At 39.5% G+C, this 19,825-nt stretch overlaps 1 protein-coding gene across 5 annotated transcripts in view; it reads left to right on the top strand.

Moving 5' to 3' along the window:
• The window catches only part of LOC145990892 (bestrophin-2-like), a 317,135-nt gene extending 297,611 nt beyond the window's left edge, over positions 1–19,524 (top strand). For 4 of the 5 annotated variants that reach the window (XM_083126373.1, XM_083126370.1, XM_083126374.1 and 1 more), the window contains 3 exons: positions 2,372–2,605; positions 6,351–6,645; positions 17,210–19,524. In XM_083126373.1, the coding sequence (XP_082982499.1) occupies positions 2,372–2,605; positions 6,351–6,645; positions 17,210–17,994 (1,314 nt within the window). In that variant the 3' untranslated portion in view covers positions 17,995–19,524. The remainder of the gene's footprint in view (positions 1–2,371; positions 2,606–6,350; positions 6,646–17,209) is intronic. The other variant, XM_083126371.1, reaches the window with a different exon arrangement.
• Positions 19,525–19,825: the final 301 nt, after the last annotated feature.

Here is a 19,825-nt window from a genome sequence, read left to right as displayed (position 1 = left end):
CATCGACTGGAAAATCAGGAACTGCCTTCAGAAGAAACCGCTTTATACTTTAAATATTGGGATGTCTCTTCTTGCAAGGCATCTCCTGAAGCTTGGACCACAATTATTGTCGAAAGGGTATAGGTCCGGACTTGCAGGAGGCCAATCTGAAGTGGAAATGAACATTTGCTATGAGGGCAGAACGGAGCTCCATTTCTGTGAAAAAGGGATCAAAACATCAGCCAAAGTGTACCAGCAGACAGTGTTTTGAGACTAGTCAAGAATCTCAACAACACTCTCTTCCATGGGCAGAACTGGAGCTTCCAGCAGGATTCAGCCCCAGCACATAAGATCCGAACAACACATCAGTGGTTGGAGGCAAATGTTCCACACTTCATTTCCACTTCAGATTGGCCTTCTACAAGTCCGGACCTATACCCTTTGGACTACAAATTGTGGTCCAAGCTTCAGCAGATGCCTTGCAAGAAGAGATATCCCAATATTGAAAGTTTAAAGCGGTCTCTTCTAAAGGCAGCTGCTGATTTTCCAGTCGATGTGTTGCGTAATTCAATTGATGAGTGGCCACAAAGACTTAAGGACTGTGTGCGTGCTGAGGGTGGCTATTTTGAATAATGATTTGTGACTTTGATTTCATGCATCCATTTCAGTAATGTTGTTGGAATATTAAAATATATATCAGCATTTTGTGTCAATTTACGTAAAACTTGGTGACAGTATTTATGGTAAGACTAGGTAATATTAATTAATTTCATTTCTGATAGTCATTTCATCAAGTTTGTGAACAAGTCAAATTATGGTAGACTGATATCAGGTCTGTATGGTGGATGGAGAAGAAGGTGTCAGAGTGCATCGTACTCTGTGAAGGCGAAATTTCTCAAAACAGGTTAAAGTTAGGCAGCAAGCGTACTGACAACATTCTCTCGTAGTTGCAAACAAGCACAATGAGTTCATCATCCTGTGGGCGGTACCTGTGTAGTTGCACACGTTTTGAGATAACTGCTGTCAAGCGTTAAGATAGTGGAGAAACTCTCTTAGCATTGGCAATATTTCCTATCTACGGTAAGGTAAAGTTCCCCGTGCATATGCCACCATAGCATGAAGGCACATTTTGGGGATGTGGGGGTAGCGCCCCACACATTCTCGATCTCAGCCATTTTGGAGGTGATGTGATCAGCACATTTTTTCTGCACAAATCTTCAGAATTTTAAAACATCCTGAACGGAAAGAAATAGGAAAAGGAAATAAAGGCACTCGTCTTCCATTTTGGTATTCTTCAAACTTTACTATTTGCTTAGAATTTGTTGATTATTTCCTCTTTGATGTTTGTTTACATATTAATTGTGCTTCTAGAATTTCTTGTTTTACGAAGTTTTCCCCGAATAAAACATTTGATTTCTTACAGCCAGATAACGTACAAAACCTAGAGATTGCCGCGTAGTAGGTTGGGTATTCGACTCACATTCTCGCCACCGAAGGTTCTGGGTTCGAGTCCACGACCTGCTTTGAGAGGGCACCTTCATCAATTTCATGAAATCATCGTTCATCCTCATCTTTGCGATTACCTTAAGGAGAGAGAAGAAACCTAAAATAGGGGGAAAAATCAGAAAAGAACCCGTGAATAATGGTTCGCATAAGCTGAATCTAGGTATTTTCATTTAGAGCTGACAGAAAGTACAGGGTGTCCATAAATTATTCATCTGATAACAGACCCAAATATCTTTACTGTATAAATTTTGTGGGGAACAACAGACATAGAATTACATTCACTGACTCAAATAATTTTAGTGAGCATACTTTTCATTATTAATAAACCTCTACATGGACACCCTGAGTGGCTTTCACAATATGAAGACTATTGATGAATTCACTCCACGTGTTGCGGATCACATCCACGGTGATTGATGTCACAGCCTCCTCGATCCTGGACTTCAATTCCACCAAGTCCGTAATTTTCTTGCTGTAGACCATCCCCTTCACGTAACCTCACTTAAAGAAAGAAATCTAGGGAGGTCAGGTCCGGGGATTTTGTTTCCCACAACCACAACACACACACGTTGTTTTTGTCCTGCACCGTCGCCATTTTACTGTTTTGTCGCAATGCATGATGGTACCGAGTGTTGCCAGGTACATGGAATAAATTTGTTAACATGTTCTTTGTTTACACTAATGACTTCCACTCCATGACTTCCACTCCAATGCATAGAAAGTTCTATTTATGAATAGCATTTATGGGGTGAATAATATCTAGACACGCTGTATATTTAATTTGAGGTATTAAGGTATTTCCGATTTTTCAGAATAAAAAAGGAATGTCTTTGTCAGTAGCCATTTTGCTTTGACGTGGCTTTCAAATGTGAATATTTTTATGCAGGCTGCTTACATGATCGTTGACGAGATGCACGAAGAACATCCAGAACTGCTGAAGGACCAGTACTGGGAGGAAGTGGTGCCCAAAGACCTCCCCTACACGGTGGCGTCGGAGCATTATCGCAGGAGCGAACCAAAGGGTTCGGCGGAAAACTACAGAGTGAAGGAGTCGGACGCTCTCTACGCGAACCTGCTGCCATCTAGGAAGAGTCAGGCTGATGACGTGTACGCAGATTACGTGAGTAACATTTTCTTTTTAAAATTGATTTTGCTTGGTGTTTTGTTGACTCGTACTGCAGGATACAGTAAAGTTAAAGTCCTGTTTCGAACGCTACTTTACTTCAAGGAAGGTTCCGAAAGATCAGTATCCCTCAGACAACCATGTGACAAGTTCACGTGGAGCCCAGTAGATCCTCCCCTCAAACCTTTCCCACCAATAGCTTTCGTTTTAGGAACTGACAGTACTTGTCAAGTCCATGTGGAGTAAATTAGATGTTGTTGCCAATTCAGTTTCTTTATAGATTTCGTATCTTTGCTAGGTTGTGTTATAGTGTTGTGCTATTTTTTATACAATGTGAAGACCTTGGGAGTATAACGTCATCGCAGTTCGTGTTGGATGTCTAAAAACTGCAGGTAAAAGTGTCAACAGCGCTGTAGGATTGTCGGTACCAAACGCAAGTGTTGTCGGTACCAAACGCAAGTACTATCGTGAAGGACGACGGCGGTTGAAGTTCAGTGCTAATAGTACTGGCAGATACACAGGTGGGACACTTGAGATATGAAGTGCATATCACTGGCAAACACAGCTCTGTGCTGTGTGTGTTCCAATTATATGTGCGTTTTCTTTCTATGCCATATTTATGTGGTTTCGGGGTCAGATCCCCACTTCAATTTGTACTCATCTTGACATTTGAGGGGGGCTTACCCCCTAAAACAGTTTTTTAGGCGAAACAAAAAAACACATTTCTTCCTTTGGGCCCCTCTATACACCTGCCAAGTTTCATGGAAATCGGAGGGAGGCACTTAGATAACCTCCCTTGTCAGAAAAAAACAGGTGGTGGCTCGAAACAGTGGCGAAGCGTGGCATTTTTACGTTGTCATCGCAAGACTTGCCAAACGTCAGGGCCAATCTTTCAACCTTGAAGGGGAGGGGGGCATTCCTACATTGATAATGATGATAACAGTGTTCGTACAGACGTGAGATGGCTAATTTTTTTTATTCTACGAAGTATACGATCGTAAAACAAGTTTAAACTTGTTTAAATTCTACCCTAAAAATGGAAAAATTGTTAAACACTCTCTCCGAAATTCGGATTGCCTCCGAAATCCGGGTTGTAATGATATGAAAGTAAGATATGTTATGGAAAAGGTTCTGTCTAAGTATGTCTGTCATCACCTCGAGAACAAAAATCTTGATCAGTCTTGTCACGCGTAAGCATAGTAAACACAAAACAACATTGAAGTACTTCGTGTTTTGTAAAGCAAGAACATTATTTTCCGAAATCGATATTTGAATCGGAGGATCAAAAAAGGAAAAAAATGAAAAGGGGAAATACTGTGAAGGAAATACAATGGACCTAGAACTGCTTTTTTTCAGTTCTTTCTATCACTAACCGTGAGGAAATTTATGCCTTTCCTTACTTATTTCTTTTTCTATGCAACATTACTTTCATATATTCTCTGTGTAAGTTGCGTTGCGATGCTCTTCAATGTGTTTTTCTCTTAAAAACCTGAGCGTTGCCTGCTTTAGGCCTACACGGTGGAGGCACATAGTGGTTCGGATCCACTTTAAGGTGTAGGTCCAGTCCCCATTAGCCTTGCTGTGCATAAAGTGGACTTAGAACACCAAACCAAGCTTTAGGCCTACAGTGGTGGACATTCTGAGAAGTTTCATCTTGATGACGTCATAGAAACCCTACCGTGTTTGTAAACAAGGGGGCTGAAAATAAAAAGGTATATTCTGACCAGACCTTCAAGAGCGGGGAAAAAGCGGTCGAAGGACATCGGATTCGCAGACCTGCTGCGATGACTTGGCCCACCTGACATCATTGTACTCAACAGGAAACGTAGCGGGACGGTTGGCCATGGGGGTAGAACTGGGCTCTCCTTTCAATGCGCTAAACTTAGCGAATCTCTTGCGTATTTCTAGCTGTTTTATGGCGCCGCCTGACTAATTTCGCTCAAATATGAGAGTACTCTGACTTATTTTTTACTTCCTCTCTAAAATATTTAAAAAGCAGAATTTTTATTATTTTGCTTTGTCATCGCCGCATCTCCCGACGACCGGACGTTTCGCCTCTGGCTCGAAACCAGATACGCGTCCAGTCGGCTTCCTCTCGAGGTATGTCAAAGATACCGCACTGACGATCTAATCAGGACTTCAACTATACAGGAGGGTTGATCAGATATTCCTGTGTTCATCTGTGAAGGAGAATGTGGCAACCTATCCAACTCAGTGTTACAACCAACCCTATTTTGCAACAATTGCAAGGATACTTTTGTTCTTTAATTTCTCACAAACGACCCATAGTTTGTTTGCATTTATTGCATATTTTCAAAGCAGAAATATGTAGATTCTGGTGTGGAGTATTTCGTTAATGTACTGCCATGTATACATCGGCAATGTACTCGAGAACAAAAAGTGTTACAACCATAACCCGCTCTCCCCTAATATCAATAAGTCATTTAAGATCTTAGAGTGTAAATTCTTTTCCTCTCGACATCTGAAATACCACTGTTAATGTGGTAACCCAAGTATTGAAATTCCCCTCCCAAAGGAAACGGCGAGCTCTGGCTGGCAAAAAACAAAGCACGTGCTGTCGCCATGGTTCTTCTTAGTGGGTGGAAGCACTCACGTGATGGCTGCCAGTGGCGGGAACAGAAACAGGATAAATCTTCCGAAGTATAGGTGGCGACTCTGTATATTTGAATGACTCTTGAATACTGAAACAACTCGGATGAACAAATTTGACGTGGGAGTGGACAATTCGAACAATGCTTTCATAATTTTTAGGAAATAAAAATAGACACAAGAGTGTGAAGAAAAATTCATCACATTTCTAGTAGGCCTGAGCCGATACCAATTTCAAACGATACCGATAACCTCACCGCTTCCCACCGATACCGATGCTTGAAAATTGTAATAATTAAAAGTTGTTCAAAATATATACAGTAAAACCTCGTTAATCCGGACCCCGATAAGCCGGACTTCGCTTAATCCGGACAGGCAAAAGGCCAAAAGAAAAAAGCAGATTGCAAGGTTTTAAATGTGGGTAGAAGTCAACAAGAGAACTTCCCAAAGAAAAGGCAGTCAACTACTGATGACATTCTGTTTCCCGCAGACTTTGTACTGTACTGTATAGTGTATTTATGCTTAGTTCCTTTAAACACACCATAATAAACGTGTTTCGTTGCTATAAACTGAGTTTTAATGCACTTTCTACTGTTCTTTTAGGTTATTTCAGTTAATCCGGACTTTCGTTAAACCGGTCAACTTATCCCCCCATTAGTCCGGATTAATGAGGTTTTACTGTATGAATATTAGTGTGTAAGTATTCCACTCGAATTATATGCATCAATTTACCAGGAGCTTTGCTTTAAAATATATGAGAATCACATCAGAATATTGAATTACGAGGCGTGTCAGGAAAGCAAAGATACAACGGATTATATATCTTAGAGAAAATATGTAAGGCATATGTTGACAACACTGACAGTAACCTTGATCGTTAATCTTTCCAGTAGCGTTCATTCGCAGTGCTGCGCCGAGTCTTGTCACACGTGCTGGAAATGGGTGCGGCGATAAAGACTCTCATAAGACTCAGCGCAGCACTGCGAATGAACGCTACTTTCCTGACACGCCTCGTACATGTTATAACATAATTATTTTTATTTATACAGAAAACTAGTGCAAAATAAGATGAATAGACCTAAAACTCAAATAGTGCGACAGTGAGTGAAATTTACTTCCTCTTTCTTTTCAGGAAAGCGTAGACACGCCATTGGTTGAGCGTAGAAAGAACTGGTTCCAGAGACAGATCCACAGGATGGGGAGCACGAGGGCCTCGAGTCAGTACTCGTCAGGTCTCTTTGGACGCAACAGGAATCATTCGGTGACAGGGGGGAACCTGTATTCGAGCCCGGAGTCGGGACCTAACCACCAATCGGGCGGTAATGCTCCTCCCGCTCACAAGATGTCACTCTACGACCGCATACTTCACCGGAAGTCCGGACGGCGCCATTCTGGAAGCGGCACTGGAATGCATAGAAGTAGGCATGGTAATTATTCTCATCTTCTTTTTCTGTCTTTCATCAGTGCTTCCTGATGGGAATACATCCGTCGGTGTATTGACTAGTCGTGCACAGGTAGTTCTTCACTAGTAATTTATTTATTGTAGTTTCGTTCTGATCCAGTGTTTATGAATTGTTCACATTTCTACATTTGAGGTCTCGTTCTCAGATATAATTATAATAAATGTACACAGTTCATGTCTTACATTCTATTGTTTAATATACCTAGAGCTAATACAACATGTTGCATACTTTAACACCATCTACTACATTTACTTACATCATTCCCTAAACTGTTTAGAAGATAAATACCGTTGGATTTCAGGTGTAACATTGATGAGGACTTTTATAATTAATCAAAAGTAGCTTATCGCAGTAACCAGTCATTTGAAATCATATTTAAACATTATTTATATGATAATGTTCATTTGCATTAACCTCTCATTCTATGTAATCCGCTAGATTGATTTTTTGCCTCTCCGATGGCGCAGTGGTATCGTCGTCGCCTTGTAATCAAGGGGTCACGGGTTCGATACTCGGAGGCACATAGTGGTTCAGATCCAACTATAAACGGTAGATGCAGTCCCTGTTAGCCTTACTGTGCACAAAGAGGACTTAAAACACCAAATCAATTAATATTTTTTTGTATGGACAGTTGTATTTTCATATCATGGTGTTATTCTATAAATCAATCATTTTGGTAGTACATGTGCACTGTTTTGTAACCCTATCTTACCTGTGCCCTACAAGAAACTAACTTACTTGAGGGGGTAGGGGGAGGCATCGAATCACTGCTTCCTTTGTAGTTTATATAGATGCAGTTACATAATAAGTATTTAAATTACCATCATCAATAAAAGAACAAGAACCAATTATTGCACGAGTGTTACAAAAAATACCATCGTTACCTTATTTATGAATATTTAAAAAACCAGCTTACCTTTGTTGATTTTTCACAACCAAGTGTACCACACTGCAAATACGTAACTAACTAACTCTCTAGCCTTCTTAAACCCGAAGGTTCATGGCTGCAGCAACACAGGCCTTCCATCTTTCCCTATCTTGAGCAAGTTCTATATACTCTTTTCCATCCCTACCGATTTCCCTTAGGTCCATCTCAACGTTGTCCCTCCATCTTCGTCTTGGCCTTCCTACAGATCTCTTACCATCAGGTTTCCCAACAAGAATCCTGTAAACTCCTCTTTCCTCTCCCATTCGTGCCACATGGCCTGCCCACCTAAGTCTTCTTGATTTAATTATTCTAATAATATCTGGACATGAATACAAATTATGTAGTTCTAAATTATGTAACCTTCTCCACTCACCTGTCTCCTCATCCCTTTTAGGTCCAAAGATTTTCCTAAGGATCTTATTTTCAAATACTCTCAATTTATGTTCCTCTTTCAATGTAAGGGACCAAGTTACACATCCATATAATACTACAGGCAAAATTACGGTTTTGTATATTTTAACTTTTAGTTTCTTAGATATTAAACGAGAAGACAAAAGTTTATGAAGAGAGAAGTAACATGCATTTCCTGAATTAAGCCTACTTTTTATTTCCTCTTTAATATAATTTTCATTTGTTAATATTACTCCTAAGTATTTGAATTTGGAAACTGGTTCAAACGAGTTGTTATCAATAATTAGATTTTGATTATTACCTAACACTTGGTTTCGCCCTGAAAGCATATATTTAGTTTTCTCTTTGTTAACTTCCAAACCTATTTCTTTATCAGTTTTGAAAAATATTTTAGCATTATTCTTAATTGTATTCACATCATCCCCCAGTAAGTCTACATCATCTGCATATGCTAACAACTGAGTCATACCATTTAATTTTAGTCCTTCTTTAGTTTCTTTTACCTTCCTAACAGCATATTCTAAGGCAAAATTGAAGAGCAATGTAGATAATGCATCTCCTTGTTTTAACCCATCATGAATTGTAACTTTGTCAGACATATTAATACCCACACGAATTTTACTTTCTGTTTCACTGGTACATATTTTTATCATACTAACAAGCTTCTTAGGTATTCCAAACTCTACTAACATATTATATAATTTATCTCTTTTGACCGAATCATATGCTTTTTTTTAAATCAATGAATAGCTGATGGACATTTTGATTATATTCCCACTTTTTTTCAAGTGTCTGTCTGATGTGAAAAATTTGATCTGTAGTTGATCTGTTACGTTTAAATCCACATTGATAATCACCTATAATTTCATTAGCATATGGTGTTAGTTTTGTTAAAAGAATGTTAGACAATATTTTGTATGTTGTTGAGAGTAGAGAAATTCCACGGTAATTATTGCAGTTCATTTTATCACCTTTTTTAAACACAGGAACAATTATGGATTCTTTCCACTGTTGAGGGATTTCTTCTTTATTCCATATTAAACAAATTAATTTATGAATTTGACATATTAATGAATTTCCACCATATTTAATTAACTCAGCTGGTATTAAATCAATGCCAGGTGCTTTGTTATTCTTTAGCCTTTTAATAGCATCTTTAACTTCAGTCAAGTTAGGTTCTGGAACTAAAGGTTCTGCTGTGTGGACTTCATTTACTTCTGATTTATCTCCTACACGAACATTTAAAAGGTCATTAAAGTGGTTCTTCCATCTATTTAGAATATCGCTTGGGTCAGCTAGAAAATCACCGTCTTTATCTTTTATCAAGTTTACTTTAGGTTGCCACCCCTTTCTAAACTCATTTACACCTTTATATAAATCTCTGATATTTTTATTTTTGCTGTTTGTTTCACTGCAAATACGTGTGTGATCTTTTTTAAAAATTCCGCAAGCACTTAACCATTGTGAGAAGAAAAGGAGAAGCACGAACGGCGTTGCGTTAGCTTTTACGGTCTACGATATGTCACGCAACTGTTATTTTCCATGACGCACGTTCGAGGCAAAATTGTTGTCCTCGGTCAGGTTTTAAACGCTCGACACAAATATCGTCAAAATTAAAAGAGAAGTCCACGTACTTGATATGCTGGAGGAGTCCGTGTAACAGATATGTAATTTGAAGTTTTCTTCGTGGGGGAAAATATCTTGTGTGGAATGGAAGATGGGTCATTTAGTAGGGAGTGAACAGGCACAGAGTGGCCAGTATCACCGCAGGCAATATAGCAAACAAACTCGACTGGAAATTTTGACAGACAGGTAACACCTCGAGAAAGCCAGTTATTTCAGAATGCCCAGGGCAGTGAGCAGTTTAAAGACAAGGAGGAACAATGTGTTGGAGGTCTATCAATACGCCAGATTATTCTGTAACTTCCTACCAGGATAATATTGTCGAAACAGGAGTGAAAATTTCATTTTTGTTGCATGATAACGCATGGTGGCTTGTAATCAAGGGGTCTCGGGTTCGATACCCGGTCGAGGCATATAGTGGTTCGGATCCCACTTTGAACTTATATCTAGTCCCGATTAGCCTTTCTGTGCGTAAAGTAGACTTAAAACAACAACCCAATGAACACGCATGGCATGGGACTAGTCGGCAGGTGCTATTCTGATATTTTCTAGTGACCATCTTGGGGATTCTTAAAGGGCAACCTTTCCAGAAATTACGTTTGAACCAAGAACATACCTAGGGGAGTTGGTAGTTGTTGTGAACTCCCATGTAGCTCAGATCCTTTTTAAAGGCAGATTTAAAAATCACGAATACGTTCTCCCTGTGCTTAATCAGCACAAAATTCTCAACATGGCAAGACGGAGGGAATGCACATGACCTGCATTACTTGCAATGTTATAAATAAAAACATCCCGGACTATATGAGTATAAAGCTTAAAGCCAGGAGTGAAACGCACTCATACTCCACCAGAAACGCCGCTAATCTCCATTTACCTCGCTACAGAACTTCCGTTTCGCAATCTTCGTTTAGTTACATGGCACCTAAAACCTGGAATGCACCCCCGAACGAAATGGAACTACTGAAGTACAAACACTTTCGTAGGGCAGTATAGAATTCACTGATTGATGATCGGAAACAAAGTAAGACCACATATGATTAAAAACTAGAATTTCCTGTGAATTATTGAGAGAAAAAAATGAACCGAAACTAAGTAATAATACATGTATATTATTATTATTTTCATTTATTTGCACACACGCACTCCATACATTTCGACATCTGTTTTCTTTTTGTGATTTTCTTTGTAGAAGTAGTTTCTTTTATAGTTTCTTTTGTTATTTTATTTATGTAGTGTCTTATTATCTTCATGTATAATAATGTACCTAGGTACTCTGCTGCATCTTTGTTTGTCGGGTTAGGTGGTAGATCAGCATTTGCTGAACCTCGTCCAAGAATAAAGACCATTGAAATTCAAATTGAAATTGAAAGGCAAAAGACTTCCAAAAAAAATTTAGCGGTAGGACCTCACCCCTTTCATTTTAGAAAATTCCAAGATATGCCACTGTTTTTGTTCTGTATGTCGAAAGTAAACAAATTCGCTAAAGAAATAAAAGTGTTCTCAAAATTAGCATAATGTTCAAATTTCAGCTTCCGCAAGTGTCTTTCCATTTTAGGACATATTTTTCATAGATTGGGCATACATCTTACGTTATATTTGCAGTTTTTATTTTTTCTGAAAAACCTTTTTTTTGGTGTAAAAGCACTTTTTTTCTCCTTTGCGACACTTTCATCGCACATTTAAAATTTTGTTTGAAATGATCGAAAGTAATATATGAAGTGTGTTCGCGGGATGAATAAACGCGAGAGAGAATGAGAAATCGAAGTAAAACTTAGCACGGAAGAAACAAAACTTACTTGATACGATCAATCGTGCGGGAAAAGTCAGTAAGTAAGTCACAAACTGATGCGAAATAGCTGAAAAACATAGTGTCTAAAGGTGTCATTAGGTGGCAGCACAATCCAAGGTGGTGATATTCAGTTAGCAGTCGCTATAAGATAGCAGACTCACGAACGGGCAGCTCAGTTTCAAAATGACGACCTGAGCAGCGAGTTGTTGTGCGTTTTTGTGGGCAAAATGAGTTCCTGCAAAGGTTATTCATAGGAAATGTTTCTTGTTTACGGTGATCAAGTAAAGCGGCGCACAAGTGGGACGATATATTCTCTCAAAGACGGTCAAGCGTTTTTGATGAAGACCGACCTAGTCGTCCGGTTCAGATTGCAACAGGACCAACTGTGCAGCTAATGAAGGACATCATTCGAGCTTACAGAAGAGAATTGATGAATTAGGGTGGCTACTTCTTGAACATCCTTCTTACATCCCCGACTTACTCCAAGCAACTTTCACCTATTAGAAGAGGATGAGGAGGAATTACCCCTCTGATTGTAAATTTTTGTAGCCTCAGGGATTGCATATACGTAATATACCATTGCTTCGAGAGTAACTACATTGAGGTCATTAACGTCACACCAGTGGCGGATTCAGAAGTTACATTTGGGAATGATGAATTTCAGTCGGGTACTTCACCTCGCCGAGAATCAATTCTAATCTACACTACATGATTATGTATGTTCTAGAGATTAGCGTTTTTTGGAAAATATGGGTCCAGGGCTGGAATAGATTTATTTATTTATTTCAGAAGAACGCAACAGGTATATTACCCATTTATGGCGTTCATTATACAATAATTTTGTGATAAAGTTATTGATTAATTGCACAGATCAATGTAGTATATAGACAGAAAATATTTAACAAACATACATGTCCTAGGTTCTATCGTAATTTATGTAATTTTAGTATATTACTTTTCAAAATTGCGGTCGGGCAAAATATGTCCATACTGTTTTCACTTTTGATGGTATCATTAAATGTTTTACACATATTCCAAATTGGGAATATTGCCAGAGCGATGGTTCTATTACAACGGAGGCTGAAGAGTTGCCTTCTTGGTCGTAATTTGCTTGAGGGGACGTAGAAGTCGAGCTGTGACAGGGCGAAAGGAGCTTCAATGAGATTATTTAAAATTTTGTGGAGGAAAATGAGCTGATGCATGATGAGTCTGTTGTTGCGAGTTGTTAGGTTAAAATATCTGAGAAGGCTCTCACGGGATTCCATTTGAGGGTAAAGATACCATCTAGTTTGTACTTTAGGTGCCTTCAGAATTTACTTTGAATTTGTTCTATTTTGTTTATATCTTGCTGGGTTTGAGGGTGCCACACTATGCTTGCGTATTCAATTTTCGCTCTAAAGTAAGCATTATAGAGCATCATTAAGCTTCCGACATTTTTGAACTCTTTGCATGTGCGCATTATAAATCCCAGAAGTCTGTAAGCCTCATTTGTATTATCATCATAATTCTCCCCAATGTCTCTGTAAACTGAATGATCAGATATAATGAGTAAAATGAATTAAACGAAGAAACAAAAACTCATTCTCTTCAGTGGTTTCAGGCTCGATTCCCTTGGGTGACCAAACGTCCTGTTTCAGAGGCGTGTCCCGGTCGTCCCGTTGATATTATTAAAAATACACCATTTGTCCCGTTTTATAAAAGTCTAGGAGTTATCTTGGAACCCAAATCTAAATTTGAGACAGATTTCATGCTAAAAGAAAATCTTGATGGAATGTTTAAACTTGCATCATGGCAACGCCGTGGCGAAACAGTTGGACTGCATTTCAAGCACTTCATAAATGTTCCAATGTCGTCGAGAATGTTCGAGCTGACAGTAGTTAGCTCTCCTCCCGAGTTGTATTGCTTTGTGTATATATTCCGTTATTTGTAGAGCAATGAATACACATGACCAAAAAGTGTGTTCATATTATATTTTTTGTTTATTACGAGGGCGTGCGGAAAAGTAATGCCTCCACTTTTTTTGGTGAGGGTGTAAAGACATTTTGGATTTTGAGCAACCATGCATTGTACTCTTTAGACTTTCCCCCTTCTCCATTCCAAGTTTCAAACTTCTATCACCAGGGGTTGCTGAACTAGAGCGAGGAAAATGGCAGCATGTAACCATACTATGTCGGTGCACCTGAAACTGCGGGTGGTGACCGAGTTTCTAACTGCAGAAAATGTGTCCCCCAATTGACATTCATCATAGAATGAAGGCTTTTTATGGCAATGAATGTGTAACGTCAGTACTGAATGATATTGGGCTGTTCATGCTCACAATGAAAACCCCTGCCGAGGAACTCAACGTGTGTGACAAAGAACTTCTTTGCGTTAAGCGTTCCTCGGCAGGGGTTTTCATTGTGAGCATGAACAACCCAACACCATAATCACCCAAAATTTTAAATTCAAATTCAAATAAACTGTAGGTCCAGTTCCGATTAGCCTATCGTGAGCAAAAAGCGGGCTTAAATCGAACTTTTTAAAAAAATGGCCGTTAAACTTGCTGATAAGACGGAACAGTTGAGTCTTGAAAAATATTAGGCATAATAATCTCTACAAAAACCTGACGGCCAACACTATGTACTGTGACAACTTTAGGAGAACATCCCATGTCAAAAAGACTTCTACAAGGAGAGACTAACTTGTAACATGGTGTCGAAACGTTCGTCCATGCTGTATCATTTTGACGTCTGCGTATTGTTTTGCCTTTGAGAAACTTCTCTGCACCGTTGTTTTGTTTCTTGAGACAGGTGTGTGACACCGATGTAATTACCCAAAAGGAAAGATCCTTGGACCAGATTTCGACGTTTCGAGTTCTGTTGCTGCTGCCAGTCTCATTTGTGATGTCGTTAATGTATGCTAAGTGGATACGATAAACGTCATCAGTCGTAAATCTCACCGAAGGCATCGCCTTGCCTTGAAACGCAGAACGATGGATTTATGAGGGAAAATGACACCCAGTGCGACATTTTTGTGACTATTTGTCGCGCAGTGGCCTTCAACAGCTTCAATGAAAGTCTTGACGATTTCTCTCGAAGACCTTGCTTATGTGGCAGGCAGTTAAGAAATGGTGTGGATTGTCGTCTTGTGCAATTGTTTCTATATATTTAATTAGTAGCAACGTCGTCCGACTTTGCTCAATCTGCACGAATTATTTTTGTATCTTTGAATTGCTGTTTTAAGTCCACTTTATGCGCAGTAAGGCTAATCGGGACTGGACCTACAGTTTAAAGTGGGATCCGAACCACTTGTGCCTCCACCGGGTATCGAACCCGGGACCCCTTGATTACAAGGCAATGACGCTACCACTGCGCCATGGAGGAGGCCCTTATTTTTGTATCGTTCGCACGTATCCCAAGAGGCGTTTCTAGTAAACTTTAAGCTCTTGATCTAAAATTATTTTATCAGATTGTTCATGTTGGAGTCTCTTACCGTGATTGTTTTCAATTAGCGTTCGAATCACTACTGACTAGAGGCAGAATGTAAAGAATAATACAATTAATTTGAGTAGAGTTGAAACAGATTAAACTGGCGCTATGACGGTATCGTCCGATATGAGCATATCGATGTATCGATTTATCTAGAAAATGCTGCCATTTTATTTTTACGAATATGACCGTATACATTGTCTTCGTAAAGTAAATACCCAAAAACGGTTACATTTTTTAAAGGGAAAAAAGATTTTGGTAATCTGTTACACATATTAATTAAGTAGGCTAATTAACTATTTATAGCTTTCAAAGTATTTGTAACTTTACATCGGATTGAGCTTACCCTATAACGAATTCCTTGCATTTTTTTTTCAAAGATTTTTTCCCCATGTAAATAGAACGGATGAACTATACTGAATGCAACTCCAACTGGCGGCTGGGAAACAGCGAATCAACGATCAGTTGAATTTTCTTCGACTGAGATCGGGCATTTTCGAGTCGCAAGGTACCGAGCGTTGTTCGCGGGCGAAACAAATGAGCGTTGGGTAGACCACATGTTGCCAAACGTACCTTAAAGCGAGAAAGAGTCGCCTTGGGCAACAGTATTGTCAGCACAGAGGGTTACTGGTACAACTGCACACGCGGTCCTGAACGATGAAGTTTCTGGGAAGGACACACACAGCCATAGTGGCAAAAACAGAAGTACGCTTGGCAACGTTGCTTCGGGAGAGCGATGTGATGCCTTCAGCTTTTACTTCGCAACTGAGTTTGTTGACACCCATCGGACCACACACACGCCCCCTAAAATAATTGGTGGGCAAAAAGAGCCAGAAAAAACCTTCATGGTCAGCCGCCAGTTGGAGTCGTGTTCAGTATAATTCTGATTAATAATGTTGCATCTAGAGTGATTTTAGACTAGCACTTTACACTGTGTAATTTTGGTGATTTGAATTTTTGAATGTAACAAAACCCCTTGGTTTCCATTTGTTTTTCTTATTTTCCAAGTAAGTTTCATGAGGGCTAATGTCTCTCTTGTCCCTCCGTGATTCTGCGTCGCATAAAAACATAATTGAATGTAACAGACACGAACATGTCGGTTAACTAAGTCAAACTTTTAGCTGGTCGATTCTTTGTTCCAGGGAGCCGATTCAAAGAATCGACTAATGTACTGCTTCAGATCTCTATTGATGATCAATGAGGTCTGTCTTTTTGCCACGTAATGTTGGGGAAACAGCAGCAACACGATAAAATAGTTTAGGAAGTTGAAGCTTGGCAATGGGTAGGAATTAATACATTACCATTAGCTGTTTTTATGGACAAGTGGATTCCTTGGTGGGTGAACCCTGGCGTCCGCAGTCATTTCACACGGCAAATAGTGGAACACTTGCCTTTTCTTGTATTTTTCTCATAAACGACTCTTCTCAGCCAATTTTGAATGAGTACAGCGCAGCGATGAGGATGAACGATGATTGGTTTACTTTTGCTATTGAAATTTCATCCACTCTTGGCCACCAATTCATTGCGCGAAACCACGCTACGCTGCCATATTTCGGGCAAACAGATTAGATCCTGCGTTGAAAACATGCCCGGTAATCATTGTGCGTATGGTCTTAGCTGAAGTGATTCAAGATATGATTGTCATGATTGTGTACGCATGCGAATCCGCAAGTTTTTTTTCCAGGGAGGAGCAAACAAGATATTTTTCCCACGGGGGAAACGCATTTTCCCTCAATAGTGTTGCCCCCTCAAAGAACATTGCTTCAATTTGAATTTCTCATGTTCATGCAATAATCAACATACATTATTGTGGCTGAAATGAAATTATATGTGTGAAATATATAATTTTTGGTTGGCCCATTTTCCAGGGGGAGGGGGCGTTCCTTCCTTCCTTCCTTCCTTCCTTCCTTCCTTCCTTCCTTCCTTCCTTCCTTCCTTCCTTCCTGACGTCCATGTGTGTACGTATAAAATATCGCAAGTTTCTCGATGTAAGAAGGCTATCATACGCTTTCCTTAGCACGTACGAAACTGTTTGCCCGACTTCATGCTGTTTTTCCCAAAGTGCACTGCGTGATGACGTCAAGTTGAATATCATCCATTGACCTACTAAATTAATTGTTATTCTCTGCATCATCTATATTGATTCGTTCATACTAAAATCTCTCATCGATTTGGAATAACTTTTCGACATACAAGCATTAATTATATTAGACCATAGTTTCTTGAAGAACAATTTAGTTAAGATATTTTTAATTGCTAGTAACCATTATAGTGCATGTCTTACAGTTTATACTTTACTCTCTTTCCAAGGCACCTCTGGCAAAATGAACGGCGCCATTCCGGTGGCGGTGAAGAACAGGCCACGAATCCCAACACCCGACGTCGGGAAGGAGGTTGCAGAGAAACTGCCAGGAATGCACGACACTTCCCAGACTCATGGCTACACAACCGAACTCCCGGTGGTGCAGGTTGTCCTGTCGCCCATCCAGGAGATCGAACAGGGAACCTTCAGCACGGCATCCGGGTCCGGTACGGCAGCTCTGGCGCAAGCGGTCCTCTCCCCTGCCCTCACCTCTGCCGGCATAAGCTCCGTCACCCTGGGTCACACCCCGGGCAATGTGACTCCAGTCACTGGTGGCGCAGCGATGACGCCTACCCTCACCCGCACGGCCTTCGGTCAACCGGCGGTCACCCAGATCAATCCGGCCACCTTGACCCCTATCACGGTCACGCAGGTCGCAGGAGGAACCCACATGACGATGACACCCGTCACCATGAACGGAGCGTCTTTTGCTCCGGTGTCGATGGCGTCTGGTACGCTCACCACCGTCACCATGAACCCGATGACCTTTGCCCCGGCGACCATCAGCCAGCCGATTCTGACGACGCTGGGGCTGGGCCACGCTGTTCCTCAGCATCCTGCACCCCCGACCATCAGCAACTCGACGGCCGTGACACTAACGGAAGTCGACCTGGATGACAGCGACAGCCGAGATGGTACAAGCACACCGACGAGGTCCAGACTAGAAGGGGACCACAGCTCGAGTGGGAGTGCCAACTCACAGCCACCCAAAAGAGGGGAAGTGTATGTCTAGCACATCCATATTAAGCTTCTAGCTTAATCAACGTCTTTGTATTCCAGATATCATCAATGATCCAATGAGGTTTGATGAAAAATCTGGAAGGTGGTGTCCAGGGGGCCCTCTTTCGCAAGAGAAGAGGAAATCCGTCCATTTATGTGACACTTTGTTGCTCATAATTTGCAGACGTATTGATAACCCATGTCTATGCAATACTTTTTTAACTACAACAATCAAAATTGTATTTTATTCCCTAATTATTTGAAATCTTTTATCTTTTAGTTGTAAAGTTTGAAAGTTCCAAAGAATTGATTTCCAAGTAGTTTCAGTCTTTCATAAAATCCAGATAAATCAAATAGTCGAATGACACTATTTGTTTTTATTCTTATAAAAAAACATTCCTATTTAAGATATTTTAGGTTGTACTAAGTAAAATATAAGTGTGAACACGTTAAGGGAGAGCGTGTGTGAATACTTGTGATTTTGTTGAGTGTTGTGCCAGTCTAGAAGTAATTACATTGTTCCTATTTGATGTAGAAAAAGAAGAGAATGTATTTTTTGTTGTGAAAGTCTGAACAGTTCGATGAAGTTGCCATGAAAGAATAGTGCTGACTGAAGTGATCTGTGATGAACTGACGAGTTGTCAAGTTATTGTGAGAAGACAAGAATAATAATCCTTAGTGGAGGTCCTGATGGTTGGAATTGAAGCTATAAAATGCCAATGATACATACATTATATTAAAAAATATATTGATTGACTTCAAATATTGCATTTGCAATGGTATTTACTCTGTAAAATACTACAACATATATATATTCCATGTGTATCAAGTGATAATTGTGCCTTATGAAGTCCAAGTACTTATATGTATATTTCTGCTATAAAGTATCCCTACATGTTACAACCGAGGAAGCAGAATTGAGTTGAACATTCTATGAAGAATGAACTATTTCAAGAGAAAGATACTACACAGTATTTGCTATTGTACGTCTTACATGACATTGTTGCAACCAGGAGACATTGTTCGAATCTTTAGCATTATTTTAAAGTATCAAGTGAATGAATATTAATAAACCTTTGCTGTTTGTTGGGGAGCTTTTGTTTCTGTTTTGGAAAAATGGGGTTAATAATACTATTACACTTAATGTGTGGCTATAATAACTTTATTTTCTTAGATAAGCTTCCATCATGCTATGATCCTAATATAGCAAGGAAGTTGTTATTCTTGTAATACTATGTATACGTGTGTTTGTATGGTAGTCTTGTTATGTAAACTGAATGTACGTATTATTGTGTGTATGCAGTATTGTGATTTTACGCAGTGATAGTCTTAATTTTATTTCTACTTCCATTTTCTTGGAACTTTATACAGGGTGTTTTTAGATTTGAATATTGGCAACGATGAGGTTCATTTTTTAAAAAAAAAACAAAAATAGTTTTTCAGGCTATTTAATTGTTTGTGGGATTATGTACCCAGAACTCTAGTATTCATGCTACAAGATTCGAATGATGTATTTGTTGATATCTTCTAATAAATTTTGGAATATAAATGTCTCATTGAATTGATTTCGTGCATCTTGTGTAAGTATCTTTGTTGTTGCTCACGTTTCAGACCTGGATTAATTTCTGTGTTAAATCTTCATTATACTGAGTACTGACTACCAATGGGAACTCGCAGCTAAGGGGGTCCAAAATCGAACAAATGTGTCCATATACAGGGTGTTTCATAAAGGACTTTACAACTTTGTAATTATATATAAATTTATTCACACGACTTACAGAGCAGGTTTTGGTGTCATTTTGTAGCAAAATACATCAAGTTTTTACCCTATAAGTTAGTAAGGT

Source organism: Lepisma saccharinum, chromosome 8 (genome assembly GCF_977018435.1).
Source record: "Lepisma saccharinum chromosome 8, izLepSacc3.1, whole genome shotgun sequence".
NCBI lineage: Eukaryota > Metazoa > Arthropoda > Insecta > Zygentoma > Lepismatidae > Lepisma > Lepisma saccharinum.
Note: the sequence above shows the minus strand (reverse complement) of the source record. Positions and strands in the feature narration are given on the sequence as shown.